Source organism: Stegodyphus dumicola, chromosome 4 (genome assembly GCF_044657685.1).
Source record: "Stegodyphus dumicola isolate Sdum_Otavi_A_Nest chromosome 4, ASM4465768v1".
Classification (NCBI taxonomy): Eukaryota; Metazoa; Arthropoda; class Arachnida; order Araneae; family Eresidae; genus Stegodyphus; species Stegodyphus dumicola.
Window position 1 is genome coordinate 26,614,128 of NC_140771.1, and position 19,720 is coordinate 26,633,847.

The following is a 19,720-nucleotide window of genomic DNA, read 5'->3' on the forward strand; positions in this document are numbered from 1 at the left end:
TTTAATTATGTTTTTATAGAATATGTATTTGTTATTTATTAATAAATGTTTCTTCTTGTTTTTGATTCTTACTTAAAAACACTTAAGAAACAACTGAGGTCGTGTTTTGGGATCTGGAACGGATTAATGGCATTTCGATTAATTTTAATGTGGAAAATTGCTTTGAGATACGAGCAATTTGACATTCGAGCAAGGTTACGAAACGAATTAAACACGTATGTCGAGGTACCACTGTACGTAATTATATAATCGTTAGGAAGCAGATAGTAATAAATAATTTTAAAAGTCTGATGCTATCAATATATAAATTATGTTGACTAGTATAATTAATTTAGAATTATACGCCTACATATAATAATATGATGTATGTTACTACAGGATTGCCTGAAAACAACCTTTAATATGCTCGTCAAAGCTCAATCGGTAACATTTCGATGGATAAACAACATTCCTCATAATAGCTTTGTAATCATCTCCACTGTTTGCAACTTCAACTGCTGTTAGAACACATTATTCTAGTGGGCAAGTAGAGTTCAACCCACGATAGCATCTAATTCCTTTTACCTTCGGTTCTTGGATGAAGGGAGGGTACTGTGAGAAATTTATTGTGACTTTCTCTCAAAGAACAGGGTCTTTCTCTGTCATGCGCAGATTGGAAGATGCAAAATGCGCAAATTTTAGCTGACTTCGAAGACATAAAGTGAGCGGTGAGTTCTTGTAAACTTGGAGGTCATTAGTTGGAATTATAACCTACGCTGTGCATTTCTAAAAAAAAAAAAAAAAAAAAAAAAAAAAAAACTTTTTTTTAACATTACACGTTGCTTTTGCGTCAAAGAAAAAGTAAGGGAGAAAGAGAGACATGACTCTGTGCTACATGCCCGTTCTAGCACAGTACTAAATTCATGAGATTTTTGTGACTTTTGTTCACGTAATTAATTAAGATTATTTAATAATATATATAGATTGGAAAGAGGATGCATCTTTATATCTTCTGATGAAAATTTTGAAGGAAGCATAAAACAGATACCTCATCTACTAATTACTAAAGCGTACTGAAAGAACCATTTCCCAAATGTTGGCAATCGGGTATCTGACTGGTTGACATACGCGAAAATGAATTTTTGGGAGCAAAACCAATGAAGGACAAAGCTAATGAAGCAACAAATGAAGGGCATTTCCAATTCCAAAACAGATGAAGGACATTTTCAATTCAGTTGCAAAATGTCCGGGCTAACTGAAACATCGATTCCAGAGATGCTATTTCGACTAAGAATGCTCTGAGGGTCAGAGACGGAGGGAAAAAAGTTTCTTTTCATGGAAAAGTTTCTAGTGCTGCGCGTCGCTAGGTGTGATAACGAAGCTTCTCTAAAGTCTTCTGAGAACGATGCACTCGCCAAATATTAAAAATCTAAAAATACATCTATCCTAGGATCTGTTTACTAGTAGTATATTAGGCTATTCGAATCATATTATTGTAAGAAAATTTAATTGAATTTCATCGAGGTGATCATTTTCTTTTACTAAGTTACTTCTACTACTTTACTAAGTTACTTTTGAACTGACATCAGAAAAATTTCTTTAAAAACCTAAGACCTAATTAAATAAAAGTTTATGACGCCTTGAAATTATGCTTTCATTACTATTATTTTGCAACATATAAAATATTTATTAAGAATATTTTTAAATTACGATTGATATTTAGTAGGGTGTGGTTGATATTGATTTTATTACTCATTCTGCGATTTACGGTTGACTGGATTTTAACCTGATGACGTCATAAATGTTGAAAGGAGTTGCGGCTGAGACGGTGGTCATGGAGTAAATTAAGGCTTTAATGTGTTTCTTTTTATGTTATTTGTTTTCTTCTTGTGTTATCCCATAAAATTTTGATGAATTTCTTAGTATAGCAAATCATATAATAATGCTGAAAACTCCCAAAGCTACAAATCGCGCTGTGTCAAATTATGTATCTGTTAAAAGCAAGGTGTGTATATCATAAATTATTTAAGTAATCTGTCACAACTTATTAAAGTAATCTATCTCTTAATTTACCAAGTTACTAATAATTTTAAATTTTACTAAGCAACAAAAAGTTTCATACTGTAACTAGTGAATTGTATTATCTTAGACTTAAATTTTTCATGCTCAGTGTGTGTTGACACCTGTCATCCTTTCCGGGAAGTGGGGGAATGTTTGCCAAGCATACCATAGTGAAGGATATGTGCATTGTATTAATAATGCACTTTAAAATTCATAACAAAATTATTATTTTTGAAGGGTAAGATCGTATCTGCTTCGTATTTTAACGTTTGTAATACCGGATTAAATGGTCTACCCATGCATATATTTTCATGTCAACAGTTTTATAAAGGAAAGCTCCGCTTTCATATTAAATAAAGAAAATGATGCATAACTTTTACATATATAAAAACAGTATAACTGCATGAATTTTTTATTTCGCTGCGTTCAAAAGAATTATTTATTTTGATATACTCATTTATTTAAATTGCAGTGAATGTTTTAGGTACACAATTATAAGTTAGTATTCGACATTATAAAATTCATATCATTTATCACAGTAGCAGTGCTATGAACTTATTCATTCTCCTTATGTGTCCAGCAAATATTGTTAGCAAGAAAAAAAGAATTTCACTGACTTGGCGGTATGCACAAACTTAGCACCAGAATCCTAAAATTAGAAGGATTCTCGTGGGTTGTCCCATAAATACTTTTTCCTGGTGTTGCATTGCATCGTCAATACTTTATTATGCCTCTTCTGTATGAAGCAGATTTAAAAAAATACCAAAAATATAATAGCGCTATACTCTCTTATCCATTTTTTAAAGTAAGGGGAAAAGAATTTTTCTTAAGTTTCAAAATGTAAAAAAAAATTAGGGCTGTGACTGAACTGTAATTTTTGTTTCCATGTCTCTTTTTAAATCTGCTTCTTACCATTAAGCCTCTTTTCGTTAATATGTGATCGCACCTTTCCTGATCATAAAATCCTGATTTTCCCGATCTGATTTACTACAAAAAGGGCACCGAAATCTAAGATTAGTAATGTCACAAATGTTTAGAAACTATTAGTGTTTCATTAATGCAAGAAAAAACTTAAGTTCTTATTTTTATCATAACATAATATATACCTTTCATAAATTTAGGATATATATTAAGAAATACAGGTGAATATTTGATGAGAGTAGCAATGATTTTTATTAGAATTCAAGGCAAGTTGCCTAACAAAATGTAACATTTTACTGTGGTATAGATGTATTTAAATATGTTTATTCTATAAAGTATGATAATTAAACTTACTGTCATTCTGTAATTTTGTTAAGATATATCCATTTATATAAAATCCTGCTAAATTTTAGAACAAAAATATAGCATTATCTAATTTCCAAGTAAGTAAGGGGTAACTTAAACCACAAAGGCAAGTGAGAAATGTAATATAAGAACTACATTTCTTCCTCATCTTTTACTACAGATTAAGTTAAAGTATCAAGAATTTTTTATTTACATAAATGCAAGAGAGAATATACTTTAATGCAGAATATATTTCACATCACTTTTTTAGTAGTACAATATATGAGGCATTGTAGTAGAAATTATTTTGTTATTTCTTCATTTGGTTGTTTGTAATGTCATATTTGCATAAGTTATCAAGCTTAATTACATATATAACAAGAATATATAATGTGTGCCATTATTCCATGGTAAGTCTTGGAACATATTAATGGATATATGTTAGTACTGTACTTCAAGTAAATGTGAAATAGCTCTTATTGCTCATGATAAATATCAAATATCTTTAATATGACTCATTTTTATGGGTCTTTAAATATGTTTCACATCGGAGAACTGCACACTCGTCACTGTGCACCGGCAATATAGCAGCTGGGTCTCTTCATTGCACATACAAAAAAAAAAAAGAAAAAAAATTTATCAACTTTATTCATAATCAAATCCATACCCATACACCAAAAAGAGAAAATGGACATTTTCTCTTTTTGTTCCAAATTGAAAAAAAAAAAAAAAGCCTAAATTGTACTTTTCAGCTGTGATCACAATCATTGAAGTATAATTGAAACTTCGGTATAATGAAAGATTTTAACACGAACTCTTCAAGGAGCACTTCAATGTAATCAAAGTAAAATATATTCTTTTTTTTTAATTACTTAGTTTTAAAAATGAATAGTATTCAAAAGCAAATAGTGCATAACAGAGAAATATCCTGCAATCCTGTTGATTTGAGTTATAAAATAAATAAATAAGATTACCAGATTAAATTCATTACCTAACAATGAAGAAGATAAAGTTACCAGACTAAAATCAATATCTAACAATGAAATCACCAATTTTACATGCATCTAATACTTTTTTTAACATATGCCTGGCTGTACAATAGCCAACAAATCACTTTCAAAAGACTGGAGACACAACAAGTCTGTCTAGCGTATACTATTCACAAGGACCTGACGATGACAATGGTCTGTTCACTGTGTATATGAAAGAGATATGTCAGCATTTACAGTAAGTGCATATTCAACAGTCAACAAGTTATGGCTTTTGTACAAGATTTTAGAAAATAAATATCAGTCTATGGAGGGAAAGCATGCTAGGAGCTCTCATCCCATGAACCCCCATGTAGAAATGTTTGTCCAGCAGCAACTATTAAATTTATTATATTAAAAAAAGATCTTGCTTCTGATATGGAATGTCGCGGCACGCAATGAACTGGAAGTTGATCTGTCAGCACTATCCGGTTCTTCAGGGCGGATGTTTTTATTTTATTCTGCTTATAATTCCTTACTAAATGTAGTATTTCATCTCAATGTACTCTGTCTTTGATATGATTTAAATCAAATTCCTCGTCATTATAAATATCACGAATACACGTCAAATAATTTTCTGGTTGCAATTTTCTAATTTCGACTATGCGTAATGCATGCTTTATGCATGCGCGCATTGAAAGAAATGTTTAATAAAGTAAACAAATAAATATTAAGCTTTTTTTTTTTTTTTTGTAAATTTTGATATCCTTTAGATCATAATTGCTCTTTATTTTGTAAATTATTTTTTCATATTTTTAATTTTGTAATTTCTGCATGCCATCTTACCAGATTTAAATTGATGATCTATAATCCAGAATCATGAAAGTCTCGACGAGTCCGGATTAAAGATTTTTGACTGTATAATTAAGATACAGGAAATAAACCGGCTAGCAAACTCAAGCTTGATTTGGCATTAGTTTTCTTTCAAGCAAACACACAAGTTTCTTACAAATTGAATGAATTTTTTTATTTCTGTGCTCTGTTTTGGTGAAAATTGCAGGTATCCATAGAGTTAAATCCATATCCATGATTGATCCACTTTGATTTGAATTGCTGTTAACTGTGTACTGTGAATCTTTTTTAACCTTTCCTTGTCACTTTATTCTGTGTTTATTTACCTTTAAGTGCATTGATCATAATTAAAAAAAAAAAAAAAAAAAACTTTTCCTTTTCAGCTTGATGCAGAGTTTCGCCGATTTTCATTGGACAGAAGTGAATTAACAACATTTGAAGAGTTTTATAATTTAATTGAAAAATTTCATAAGCTGCATGAAATTCCTTTCACGATTTGTTACACAGATCCTATACATGGTGATTTACTGCCTATCAACAATGATGACAATTTAGCAAGAGCAATTAATTCTGCATGGCCACTTCTTAGGCTAATAATACAGAAAAAAGGTGAGAATTTTTTCCATGATTTTAGAAATGTTTGTGAATCTTTCATATGTTCTGGAAGTTATACTACTCTTATTTATTGCAAATTTTTATATGCAATATTTAGGCTTCAGACATCTATGCAAATTATCACGTTTAATCACATTTGTGGTTTTTGTACTTTTCCGTTAGAAACTATATCGTACATTTTCAGCACCATATTGGCACATTGGCTTTTTTCCCCTTCTCTTTGTCTCGATACTAGATAAATAGTAACAATCAGTAGCAGCAACAAGAAGCATTCTCTAATTTCATGAAAAAGACCCAACCTATGTCATTTTCTTCTTGTAAATTTATTTTCATCAATTTCCACAGTTCTTTTGTATTGATTCATTGTAATTTGAGCTAACAAAGAGTTGGTGCATACATTGTTCTATGATTATTCCATTCAACCATTTGAATAGCCTTTGAAGCAAATTTTAGTTTGTAAAACTCAATAGACTTATCTGCTTATAGCCTGTGAAGTAAATGAACTGTGTAGCAGTAACAAAAAGAGTACAATTTCCAACTATTGTGTGTGCATTGGGATATCTTTTTTTTTCCTAGTATGAAAAGTGGCTGCATAGCTGTTTTGGCTTCACATTGTATTTTAATTTTATAAGGTGATTATTCTAACAATCTTTCTTTGTGAAGAATAAATATTTTTCTTAAAGACACAAGATAATAATTCATCTCTTGGTAAATCAAAGTTGTAAAATCCATTGCAAATAAAAAGAAAGGAAGTGGGAAAAAGCTGATTAGATGAAAAATGTGGTCTTGAGAGTTATGGTTATAAAAACAATTATTATTAACTCTCTCACTGCTCAATTTGTGGACCAAAATTGCATGGTTTTTATTTATTTATTTATTTATTATTTTTTCACATTTTAAATCTATATATATTGGAGAATTGAAAAATGCACTTTTTCTTTCTAGAAAGTATTTTTTATATAGATTTTTATCATGAGAAACTAAGTATTGAAACTACTATTGCCAGAAAAACCAATTTCAGATGTTATCACCAAAAAAATCTTATTTTAAAAATAAATTACAGTCGAATTACAGTTAATTTCTATTTATTGCATAATATAAAAAAGTAAAATGTATAAAATTAAAGAAAATATAAAACGCTGAGGGAAAAATACTTTAGAAATGCAGTTTAGTATGATCGAGTTCAAAACAGGGTTCCAGGCAAAGTCCAACTTCACAGTCTTTGTACCAGATTCAATAAATCTAATTAATAATCAATCTAATTATTAATCTAATTAATAATTCAATAATTTAATTAAGTAATCAAGATAATCGCTAAATGTTTTCTAGCAGCCATTTCTATAAGAAAAAACAGCAAAAAGTGAAGTTTGAGCGCTAATACCACCTGCCTTCAAATGCCACAATTTAGTGGACTACTTACAATAGCTGTTAGCTAAAACGTAAACTAAACGCCTAATACTGTATATAATTTATTTCAATGGTTAAACGGGGGGGGGGAATGGGATGTGCTCCTCAATAAAGGAAGAAAAACATATGTCTGCGGGATGAGCAAATTTTGCTACATTTGAGTTGCCCATGGAAATCGCGGGATGATCAGCCAGAAGGTTAAGAAAAAAAGAGAAACCAAAGGAATCTGCTACTGAAGAAATATGTTTCTTTGAAGAGAAGGAGTGGCAGGTGGTTCTGTCTTTAAGGGAGAAATATAATATTTTGCTCAGATTGCTGAACGAAATTTATTTCAATTTCTATTATAAACGATTTTAGGAGGTAGCAGCATAATAGAATTACTGTCCCTTGAAATAATGTTCTTTTGGAACAGTATATGTAATCTAGATTCTGACCTCACATATCAGCCTATTGGTCACAAATATTTCAGAAGGGAATTTTGGTTTCAGTGGTCACAAAGTATTGGAGTTTCCGTTTCTGGATTTCTTTTTAAACTTTCTTCAGCATTTGCTTTTTGCATTTATCCTACAGTAGTAACATATTACCACAGATCTCTTAGCAATTCTTGTTTACCACAATAAGGGACCTAAAATGTAAGATTAATGATGTTACAAGTACTAATTCAGAAGTCATCTGATGTTACAAGTATTTGAAATTTACTAGCATGCTGTTTGAAGGAGAATGTTATGCTATACAGTGCAAGAACTGCACTTCTTCATTTTTCACATGTCTTCTATGGATCAAGGTAAAATGTCTGAATTTGTTACTTTTATAAGTATGAGAGAGCGTATACTGTAATATACGATATACTTGATGTTATTTTATATAATAATACTATATATAATGCATTTCAAATGCATAGAATACTTTTATATTAATTTATTGAATGTTAATAATGTCTCACTTGCATAATTTATGACTTACATTTGAGTGCTGTTTGGTACTGTTCTGTTATTAGGACCCGAATCAGAAATGTATAAATGCATGCTCATGTTGTATGCATGTGTGTGCATATATGTATACACAAACATACATTAGTGCTTACATATATACATTTTTGGATCCGGTCCTGATAGCAGAACAGTACTGCAGGTTTATTTGTTGCATAAATATTCTGTTTTATATATTATTCACTATTATTTGTGGTTTCATGTATCGATGATAAGTCTTCATATGTATTGTCCATAGATATGGGGTAATAATATTTTTCTTTAGATTGCGAAACAAAGGCAAGTTTGTGAGACTTCAGCTCAATGAAGGGATGATGTTTTAATCCTAGTATCCGGTGCACAAGGGATTTGGCGACTTTATGATGAGCAGTAAACGAGACATCTATGATGAGTAGTTAAACGGGTCATTTTGGTGTTGGCGATAATTTTCAAAATCGCGCCAAGGCTGCACCGTATACTAGGATTTTACCGGGATGATATTTATTGTAGATTGTATAATACTGTGATCTTAACAGAAGGTGTTAGAGCATTATTTTGAAATGGTGATGATGTGGCTTGAATTGATTTTGGCAATTTGAATCTCATATGTTCAGTTGGGTTCACGTCAACTAAATTTGATGGCTATGGTAAAGTAAAATTCACCATCATGTCCATGGAACCATTTTTTGACAACCCTTGCAGTATGACATCATGCAACATTGTGTTGGTAATGGGCATTATCAGTAAGGAACATATTTAGTATGAACGCATGAACTTGATCTACAGTGATGCTCTGGTACCAGATTGCTATTAAAAAGTGCACTGTTTGGATAATGAATCATAAAAGTTCTTTATAAAATCATCATACCTTCTCCATTGGCTTGCATCTTCTTAATTGTACATCCAAATGCCTTAACTTGGGGTAGTAATTGGTTGTCTAGAGCAGTGGTCTCAAACTTGTGGGCCACATTGTGACCCCCCCTTCCAAGAAATTTAATACAGCTGGTTAATATTTTTAATATGTACTTGTTTTTTCAAATCAGTGTTTATTGTTGTTGAGGCATAAAGATATGGATTGAATTTTATGTGTGTGACTACTACTGAAGGGGAAAAGATAGAATGAATAGGTTGGGGCTTTATCTTTGTTATTTGTTGCTTATAAACCAAGCTACGGGCAAGGTAAAGCGAGAGGATTTCTCACATTGGTACAGTCAGCAAATTCATTGCGACAGCTAGCTGGCAGCTTACAAGTTTTGTATTCTAGTGTACTGGTTTAGATTAAAAATAAATTATTTAGTGATTAATTCAACATATTAGAATTATCTGAATTAAATACCAGTCTAAAGTTCAATATTTAACTGTCAATATGTTTGAATTAATGTATAACCAAAAGAAATTTCTTTCAGGTATCGACTTTTAGACTTTGTATAGAAAATAAATTTGAATTATTTTTGTGTAATTACTATTTATGCTCATGTATGTTTTGATAAGTATTTAATAATTGAAATGGCAAATGAAATTTTTTTGTTTTGTTAAAAAAATGCTGTGAACTGTCAGCTGTTTTCTGATCGTGCATTTGGCCATTTCAATTTGAGACTACTGGTATAGGGATGTGTTTTTTTTTTTTTTTTTTTTTTTTTTTTTTTTGACAAATCAAATAATCCTAGTTTTGCATAATTTTAACATCAGTATTCTTTTATTGATTTCATATGCTATTCTTATGAGAAGAAAAAATTTTCTTTCTTTTCTTATTGAAAAGAAAATGTTGAAAATGAATTTTTGACCTCGGAATGTACTTTAGTAAGTATGTATTGTAACATTAATTTTATTAATCTCTGTCATTTGAATAGGCATTATAATACTATCATGTGTACAGTTATTCCTAAAGTAGAAATATTTTTTGTGTATGTTATGAAGTTTTTTTTTTTTTTTTTTTTTTTTTTTTTTACTAAGTGGAAAATGTATAGCATTTGCTTAAATGAAGAATTCTTATGTGTGCATATGAAACTCTTAAATGTTGAAGATTTCTGATATTTGTTGTTACTGAATTAAGTAATCTTTGCTTTTGTATTATAAGACTTTATTTCCAAACTGTGAAACACCTTTCTTTATTATTTTAAAATCATGAATTCAGTATTTGTTTTTAATTTAGGAGAAAGTTGTGAAGAGCTCAATGGTTATGGAAGTTCTGGGAAACGGAAAAAGTTTCTTGGCCAGTACTTATTACCTTCTGTAGTACCTAAAAACCGTCCACATATATCCATTAGCCTGCCAGAGGATTTTCGTCAGGTGTCATCCATAATTGATGTGGATGTTGTTCCAGAAACCTGCCGTAGGGTGAGACTCGTAAAGCATGGGTCTGATAAACCTCTGGGATTTTATATTCGTGATGGTACAAGTGTACGTGTCACACCTCAACTTGGTCTTGAGAAGGTACCTGGAATTTTCATATCACGATTAGTTCCAGGTGGTCTTGCTGAGAGCACTGGATTGTTAGCTGTGAATGATGAAGTTCTGGAAGTAAATGGCATAGAAGTTGCAGGAAAGACTCTCGATCAGGTTACTGATATGATGGTAGCTAATTCTTCAAACTTAATAATTACTATCCGTCCTGCCAACCAGTCAAGCGTAGGTTTTCCACGGCGAGGCTCGGTTGGTCATTCATCACAAATGTCTCATGGGTCTCAACATTCCAATCAGTCACTGCCTAGTGATGATGATCATTACGAGGAAGATGAAATTAGAGACCACACAGCCTCTATGTGTCAAGACACACCTGAGAGACCGTCCATTTCTGAAGATGATGGGGTTGTTACTCTTTGATGCTTTTTGTGCATCCTTCTCTGTAAAGAACTTAACATTATTTTCATAATGTTGGGTAATCTTGTTTTGAAGAACAGTGGAATATGTTTTATAATATTTTTATCTGTGGTATGTGAAATGAATGATAAGTGTTCTCCTTTATGGGAATAATGTATATTTTCCATATAACTGTGCTAGTACAAAATGAGATTTGATTAAAAGTACATAATTTCTGGCAAAAAGTCAGGAAAATACTGAAAAATGAATTCCTTGTTCTCAAAATAGTATTGCCCATTTGTTGTTTTCCATACCTTTAGTGCCTTTTTGACTGAAGTCTCTTGGATTTTCAATCATTGCATATATCAGTGTTCATAACTCCAAACTTTAAATTCTAGATCTATTTTTATTTTTGATTTGTGCAGCCTATAATTCTATTTTTGTATAATATTCACATATGAAATTAAAAGTATCTCCTGTTTCATTGTTAAAAGAACAAATATGCATCCTTTTTATATTTAGGAAGGCTCTTATGATTTCCCTGGAGTCCACCATCTTTATAACAGAACTTCAATGCTACTAAACCTTCCTGCCTGCCTTCATTTGCATGTTAACTTTCATTAACTATATACCAAAAACAATCATTTTATCTGTTGCTCTCAACTGTTCTGCATCCTCAAATTAACAAAGAAAGCCCAATCTCTTACCTGGTATTTGTAACTAACTTTTTTGTATCTTGAGTAGTGAGAACTTCTTTGCTAACATCATATGCTGTTTGTTATGGGGTTATTATTTGCAGCAATTTTTATCTATGTTTGTCTCATTACGTATGATTGTATTTTGAAAATTACATGAATGACTGTATGGATGTGATTTAGCAGTTTGTGAACAGAAACTGATAAAAAATTGTATTTTAAAACAGTGTGAGTTATCCTGTAACAAATGAGTATTTTAAGTTTTAAAATATTGTATTGATAGAAAAAAAAAAGAAAAGTAATGAATTATTATATATTTGAATAATGTAAAACACTATTATGTAAAATTTGTAAAAAAAAAAATATTTAACTCCTAAAATATAACTTCATGTAAAAACCAGCAATTCTGATCCTTTCTGTATTTAATAAAAATATGTTTATAAATGCAATAGTTTGAAAGTTTGATCCCCTTCAGTTTTGATGTATTAAGATATAAGTTATGCATTTTTATCTAGTTAAATTCTAACCTTTTTTAATGACAAAATATTATTGCATCTGTTATTTGAAGCCAGATAATTTTGTTAATGAAGAAGACAGCTAACTTATAGAATCTCTAGTCCATATAATTATTTTCAATGTAGCACTATCACAGTTTTGTATATAACACGAAATAAGCTAGAATTTCTTACTCATAGAAATGAAAAAAACAAAAAATTTGTTTTTTAATTTTAAATCAAGATCTGATCATTTAAACTTTAATATTGAATCTAAGTGAATAATTTATTGTTATAAAAACAAAAAATGTAATAAAGCTGTTGAAACTATGCTAAAGGATTTTGCTCACATAACTTATTTATCATGTTAGAATTTATGAATTTTTAAGGTTATGTATATATATACCTTGCATTTTTTATGAATATGGATTGTGCATGATAACGTATGGTTGATATTTTAGAGTTTTCTAGATTTTGTGTGAAAGATGTGAGAAGATTTATTATATAGACGTTATTTTACTACATCATGTTCTTTATATCCTATACTTAAAAAATATTTCTGAAAAATTAACTGCGTCTTGAATATTTGTAATGATGCATTTGGTAACAAGCATTTCATCAATTTTGTAAACAAAATAAAAATACTTTTTTTTTTATTTTTAAATAAAATTTCATTATTAACCTGTTAATGGTAATTTTTGTGCAAGTTAAATTTGTAGAAGTAATGATTTCTTTTTGTCGCACATTCTGCAGTTAGTTAACAAAGCTGCTTTTAGACATAAATGGTAATTTTCTATACTTCAAAATCAAGATGTTACTTGTGATTTGTACCCTATTAAGTATAAATATGCATAAATTTTAAAATACATGTGTCAGATTGATATTTATTGAAATCAATGTATTAACCAACTCATTACTAGCCTATATTTTATCTGCTATGTAATGTATTTTTATTAACACATATTAATCATCAGCATAATTCTTTTCTTCTCTTAACCAAACAGCATTCTTCATATTGGCTCTTGTGAGAGAGGATTATAATGAAAACAAAAAATATTTCACTCATTTATTTACTATTTAAAATCCTATAATCATTTAAATCATTATTCAAGATGATAATAGACTTTTATATGAATTGTCTACAAGCGTGTTCAGTGTTTCAGTGAGATAAATGTAGATTTATAGAGATGCTTTGATTTCTCAAATTAAAAAGAAAAGAATAAATGTTTAAGAATATTTAAATATTTACAAAGAATTAATTTTCTGTGTGAATAAAACTATCCATTTATCATATAAAGCTTTGTTACCAAATTTGATTATTTTTCGGTTTATACTTTCGCCATCAATAAAAAGCTTATACTTTCAGTTTTGAAAAGGAAAGCTTTCAGTTGTATTTTTAGTTTTGTTAAATTAATTCATTGTTTCTGAATAAAATTATTTTAACATATATTCAAATAATTTTACTTCTATGTATTGAAATAATAAGTATAAATGTTTTCCTCCATTAGAAATATGTGTTACTTGCATTAAAATATATTATCATTATTACTCTTATAAATATTATGCCAAAAAACAATTCAGATTCTCAAGAAGCATAAAAAATCAAGTAGGTTTTTTTATGTTTTAGCCACATAGAGATACTTAGTGAGTTCATACTTGTTTCATACTTTCATGGCATGTATATGAGTGTTTTCAAAGGGTTAAGTGTTATTTTTTTTTTATTTAATAGTGTCTTTATTTTAAAATTTGCATCTTTTTTTTAACTTAAAGTATTAAGGCAGAAGTGCACAACTTAAATCTGTGAAGGCCATTTGAGAAATATTGAAACTGGTGATGGCTGCACTTTAGAATAAATATTTCATCAGTAACTCTTATTATTATGTTTCAAAAATACCAACCCAAAAATACACACTTCATATTAACTACATATAAAAATAATCAAAACTCAAATTATATACTATTTTGATTCTGATTTGTAACATAACTATTAATATTTACACAATTGCAAACAATGATTCACAAGTATACGTTATTTAAGAAAGAGAACTCATTTATGGTAAATAAGCACACGATTCAGAATGTAAATAAGAAAAATGAAAATTTAAAATTAAATTATCATAGCTTCAGCTTGTACCAAATAATTAACTTACTTTCACAACTTTGATGAGAGAAGTTCTTGAATCATGTTGAAACGATACTTGAAAAGGGGAAAAACATGTTTTGACAGTAGCACCATCTTGGCTCACTTATCTCTCTTTTTGTAGCTAAAGAATTCCCCCTTTTTTTACAATACAACTTTTTTGTTCATATAAATCACATATCGAGTTACGTGGAATCAACAACAATCCAACTTTTGCAAAAACAGCAAAATTTTGCTGCAGTGTCTGTGATGACAAGTGTCATCACAGAATGCATATATGCAGTTAAGCATTGGAAGTTGCTTTCCATTTCCCTACATGCATGTCTTTTGCAGTGCAAACACATACAGGCTATTTTATTATATGCATATGAAAGTAGTGGTTTACACATGCACCAGCATTAGTTTTACATTTATTTTCTTTTTGCGTTTTATTCATATGTGCTGTGGAGTTGCAGTATGGCTTTGATTCTCACATAATGACTTTACATTTGATACTTGCAATTCATAGTAATACTGGAATTCTCAAGTATTCAGTTAAATGGCTAAGAGATGATCTTTTTTCTTTACTCCTTGTCATTTCCCCCAGAGGCATTATACTTAACATGATATATATCTATATCTCCAATGATCTTATTTTTATCTGCCCCCCAGCGGCCGAGCGGTAAAGTCACTGAAACTGGTAGTTCGGTCCGAGGTTTGAATCCCACGAACGGGCTGGCTGCAGGGCGTTTTCGTGGTTTTCCCCATGTGTAGCGTGTATACGAGCCAGTTTCCCTTAGAAAGTCCTCCACGAAGGCATCCCTCCTCTTAGGCAGATAGCCCTTGAGGCTTTGCCATAATCACACACACACACTTATTTTTATCTAGAAAGACATGTTGCACTCTTTTCAATATTCATAATTAAATCGTCAGGTTTATGATTTGTGCATCATCATTAGTGACAGAATAGGAAGTGGATCAGTATATGAATCGGGAGAAAGGTAATATAATCACTTATCTTTGCACAATAAAAACAGCATGTATCACCTCTTAAATTTTAAAACACTTTATGTGTCACAGTGTATATATTATACTTTGTATATCTTGGTACTGAATCTGTTAAATATCCTTTGACTCTGAAAAGGACTTGCTATCGTAATTATTCATAATCTCTGGCTTTTGAATGAAAGGGCACAAACAATGGGATATCCCCCCCCCCCAGTATTTGTGTATTAAATGGCACCTATGAACATTCTATTGATGCCATTTGACGATGAAATATATTTTCGATGTCAGTGAATCGATTAAATTTTTTTTTTCTTCTGTCATATATTTAGCAATCATGTTTAAAATTGTGTTGGATTATTTATTATTCTTCACAACTTTTCTCTGCCTTCATACGAGCTGTGCTAAATAAGAAGGCAGGTGATTTCTGTGGAAACAGTTCCTAATTCATAGTCTGTAAATTTGTTGGCTATTATTGATGATACATTTCCATTGCATATCTTCCTTCATGTACACTTCGATTGAGGAAGCAGTGCAATATACTTGATTTTTTGCCATAATAATCATTTGCTAGAAATAATGGAATGCTTCTGCTCCCTTTCTAAGCAGATCTATCAAAATCATGATCTGATGGAAAATGCAATAAAAAATTAATATAAACAGACGTCTCAAGAATTTTCCAGGAGGAATGATTATCAAAGAAATGATGCTTGCTCTAATTTGAATTTGCCAAGGATATAAAAAAAGGCATCTCCTACCTTCCCTTATCGAAAAAGAGCATTATTAAAATTTAAAACAAAGAAGGAGACATCTTTTTAGAAGAATTGTAACAGCTTTTAAGATTGTTGACTGCTCATAAGAATTAAGTCAAAGGTAAAGTGCTTGGTGATGTACTGGCAGGTATAGGTTAATATGCCTATGTAAGGTTTACATAAACTAAGAGAATGGATTTTGCATAGCAAATGTGAGTGTTTAGAGTTTCATTAAAGGAATTATATGCACCCTTATTAGTTTAAAATTAAAAGCGATTTATGAATTTGTTTCTGGATTTGTGTATGGTTCTTTATGTCTATGAGAATGTAATATGCAGGGCTGAATTTAGGTTATTTATTTGCTGCTAATTTTGGTGTGAGCTGGATCTGTGCTCTTTATGTCGAAGAGAACGTAAAATTCAGTGCTGATTTCAGATTATATATTTGTTGTTAATTTTGGTATGAGCTAAAAATTACAATATTGTTGTAAAGCAGTGTTTCTTAAACTGGGGGTCGTGAGTAGGGGGTTGTCAAAAATTTTAGTAGTTTTATATTTCTTTAACTTATTATAATAATGTTACAATTATCAAATATTTTTACACAGTGTATCTGAAAATAGATAAAAATAAGACAATACAGACAAAGAAAAAAAACAAAAACGTTTTGACGCATTCTTTTTGTAATATATACGTTCATTTTTCTTGCTTTGCAGGTGTTGCTGTCATTTGTCTGTTACTTATTTAAAATTGTCGTATTGTTCTATGTCTTAAAATTAGAAATTAAAGTTAATGACCTAAAACTGCAATAGTATATTACAGTACAAGTGAAAAAATTAAGTTTCACTCATGCGTGTGTCGGATTTGTGCAATACTTACGGGTCCCATAACATTTTTGTAAATATTATGGAGTCCTGGGGGAAGGTCGCAAAAAAATCTCTATGATAAAAGGGGGTCACGACTGAAAAATGTTTAAGAAACCCTGGTGTAAAGAATCAAAAGAAATAAGTCATCTAGAAATTGAATATTGCTAAATATTTATTCATTTGGTGTGGTAATTTGAATTTCTGAATGCCATAATTAGGAAACAGAAATGTGAATTTGAAATACACATTCATTAAAATTTTTCCCCTATTTTTTATGATTAAAAAAAGCAGCAGACTGCCCTATTTTAATATAATGTAGATTTTTTTAATCGTGTTTACCATAAAAGATTTAAAAGAATTTCTCAATTTTTGCACTAAAATATTTGCCTGCTTTTATATTCACTGTTATTGTGCATGAAATTGTAAATGAATACAGGAGACTTTTCCTACATTGAAGCTTAACTGAAAAGAGAGATTTTAAAAACTCATATCCCAAAGACATTATATGTTTATAAATATCCATACCTTTTAACATCACAGGGATTCCCAGGCCAAATGGTATGGCAGCCAGCTTTCTTAACTCATAGACTAACCCAAGAGCAAAATTGAAAATAGCTATTTTGTGCACTTCGAACCTAATTAAACAGTGCTTATTTAGGTTATTTCACTTGCTAGTGTCTTTTGTATACTTTATTATTTAATGCCTAAAAATACCATCTTGCTCAAGTATGAAGAGGAAAAGTGGTAAGTAAAAGCCATTGCTATATTTTTAAGGATGCTGAGATTGTTCAACTCGCATATGACAATAATAAAACAATTTTATTATTATCATCAGTTCTTGTTTACATGAATGTAAAACTGAACTGAATTCAGACAGGGTGAATACTTACTGCTGAGTATCGATGAATAATTTAATACCATTTTGAATATCATGAACTATTACATTCCTGAAGTTTTGGTAACTTTTTAGTAGACATTATTATGTAACCCACTAGAAGTTTTTCGTAAATATTGATGTATCCTAATTACTTCACTATCTATGAGTTTTAAAAGAAAATTATTTATTACGTATATTTGAGATGTAAAATTTTCTACATTAAGTTTTGCAACCATTTCAACTTCTGATATTAATTTTTACACTGCTCTCACATTTTACCTGATCTTTTTCAATGAAGTTTACTATTTATTAAAAACAGTGTCTGTTATTTGTTTCTTATTACATCAGTTATTCACATTCAAGACTTTACTTGGCCATAAATTTCCATCCCTCACATTTTACTAAACACAAAGCAACATTTAGCTTCTTGTAGAAATCAAATTGTTTATTAATATTATTATACACAGAATTGTTACACTTTAACAATATAATTTAATATATTTTTAAATAAAAATTAATTAAAATAAATCATTTTAACATAAAAATTTTAAATATAATTTAATACAATATAATTTGTTTGTGTCAGATATAAACAGTTGTACAGATGCAACATGAAAATTTTGAGTAAACCAGTTAGTTTCAGTTTTAAAATGGGAATATGAATTGATATAGCATACATTTAGTAATAATTATTTTCTAAATTTAGTGTTCAATAACATTTTTATTTTATATGATTATGCATTTGAAGTAGGGTTACCAGATGTCCAGGATTAGTTTGAACAACTCTGGATTCATAATTATGTTCAAGGCTGCAAACTGGTTTGAAAAAGTGTGGGATTTTTAAATGCCTATGTATAAAAGTTCAAGGGGAAAAATATTAATTTTCAGAAGAATGTGGGGGGAAAATCCAATGAAACCTTTGTAGTGCATTTTTGCTGGAATGGTGATTAGATAATTTCAGGATGTTTGTCAGCAGTTTCATTAGCATAACTTTGCATCCTGTATCTTTTGATATTCTGTAGATGGAACACTTTATATTATCATTTCTTTATATCAACTTTTGCTTCGCATGTAGAAAATGGTTTTAACATACAGAAAAATTTGGCAGGGGCAGACAAACATTTCAAAAAAATAATTGCATTAATACATTTTTATTTAATTACCTAATTTGATGGTTTAAAGTATATGCACTGCTTCAGTTCTAAAATAGATACATTATACTACACATGTATTAAAAAAATACATTCTCACGTCTGAATTTCAGATTTCACACTATTCAATCCTTACTTAGCCTACGGATAGCAAGTTTTTGCACCTTACAACGTGACGAGTTTTTTAAATTAAAATGAATTTTTCCTACAATATGGTAATCGTAATAAAAAATTTAATCTTTAATGCATTTTACCTTTTTAAGATGTTATATATTTTACTACTTTTTTATGAATGTTTGCATTGCTAATGAATTTAAGAGGCTTTTTAACAGTGAAAATTGATAAATGTACCTTTAAAAAAAAAAAAACTTTTTTCATTCAGTACCCAGAATTAGAGTTGGATTATTTAAACACAGCATGCTGCAACTATGTTTTGAAATTTTCCTCCTTTTATTTGTATCCACTACTAGATGGCAGCACAAGTCAAACAGAAATATGAAATCTGATTACAATGAATTTTTCGAATTTCCTAGCCTAATTATATTTTTGTTGTTATATTAAAGCCAGAAAGCCTCTGAGAATGCTTAACGTGAGTGAGAGAATATTATAATAATAATGATGTTGATATTAAACAGTTGGCAACCTGAAAAATTAAATATTTTGTTTAAATTTTTTGCGTGCTTATTATCAAGAACATCATTCTCTGTATCAAGTTGAGGATTTTTACATTCAGATGTAATTTGCTTAAAATACGAACAAAACAAAATTTTTCTTATATTTTTAAACCTTCTTGAATATCTCTAGTTTTCAATTACTTGTACTGATATGAAATGCCAAAAGACATACAAAT

At 29.8% G+C, this 19,720-nt stretch overlaps 1 protein-coding gene across 1 annotated transcript; it reads left to right on the top strand.

Annotated features, from left to right (window-relative positions):
• The first annotated feature begins 1,768 nt into the window (after positions 1-1,768).
• par-6 (partitioning defective protein 6) lies at positions 1,769-12,793 on the top strand. Its single transcript, XM_035356592.2, has 3 exons — positions 1,769-1,984; positions 5,510-5,735; positions 10,269-12,793. Exons 1-3 carry the CDS (start codon positions 1,922-1,924, stop codon positions 10,937-10,939), a joined length of 960 nt encoding a protein of 319 aa, XP_035212483.1. The 5' UTR covers positions 1,769-1,921; the 3' UTR covers positions 10,940-12,793.
• The last annotated feature ends 6,927 nt before the right edge of the window (positions 12,794-19,720 follow it).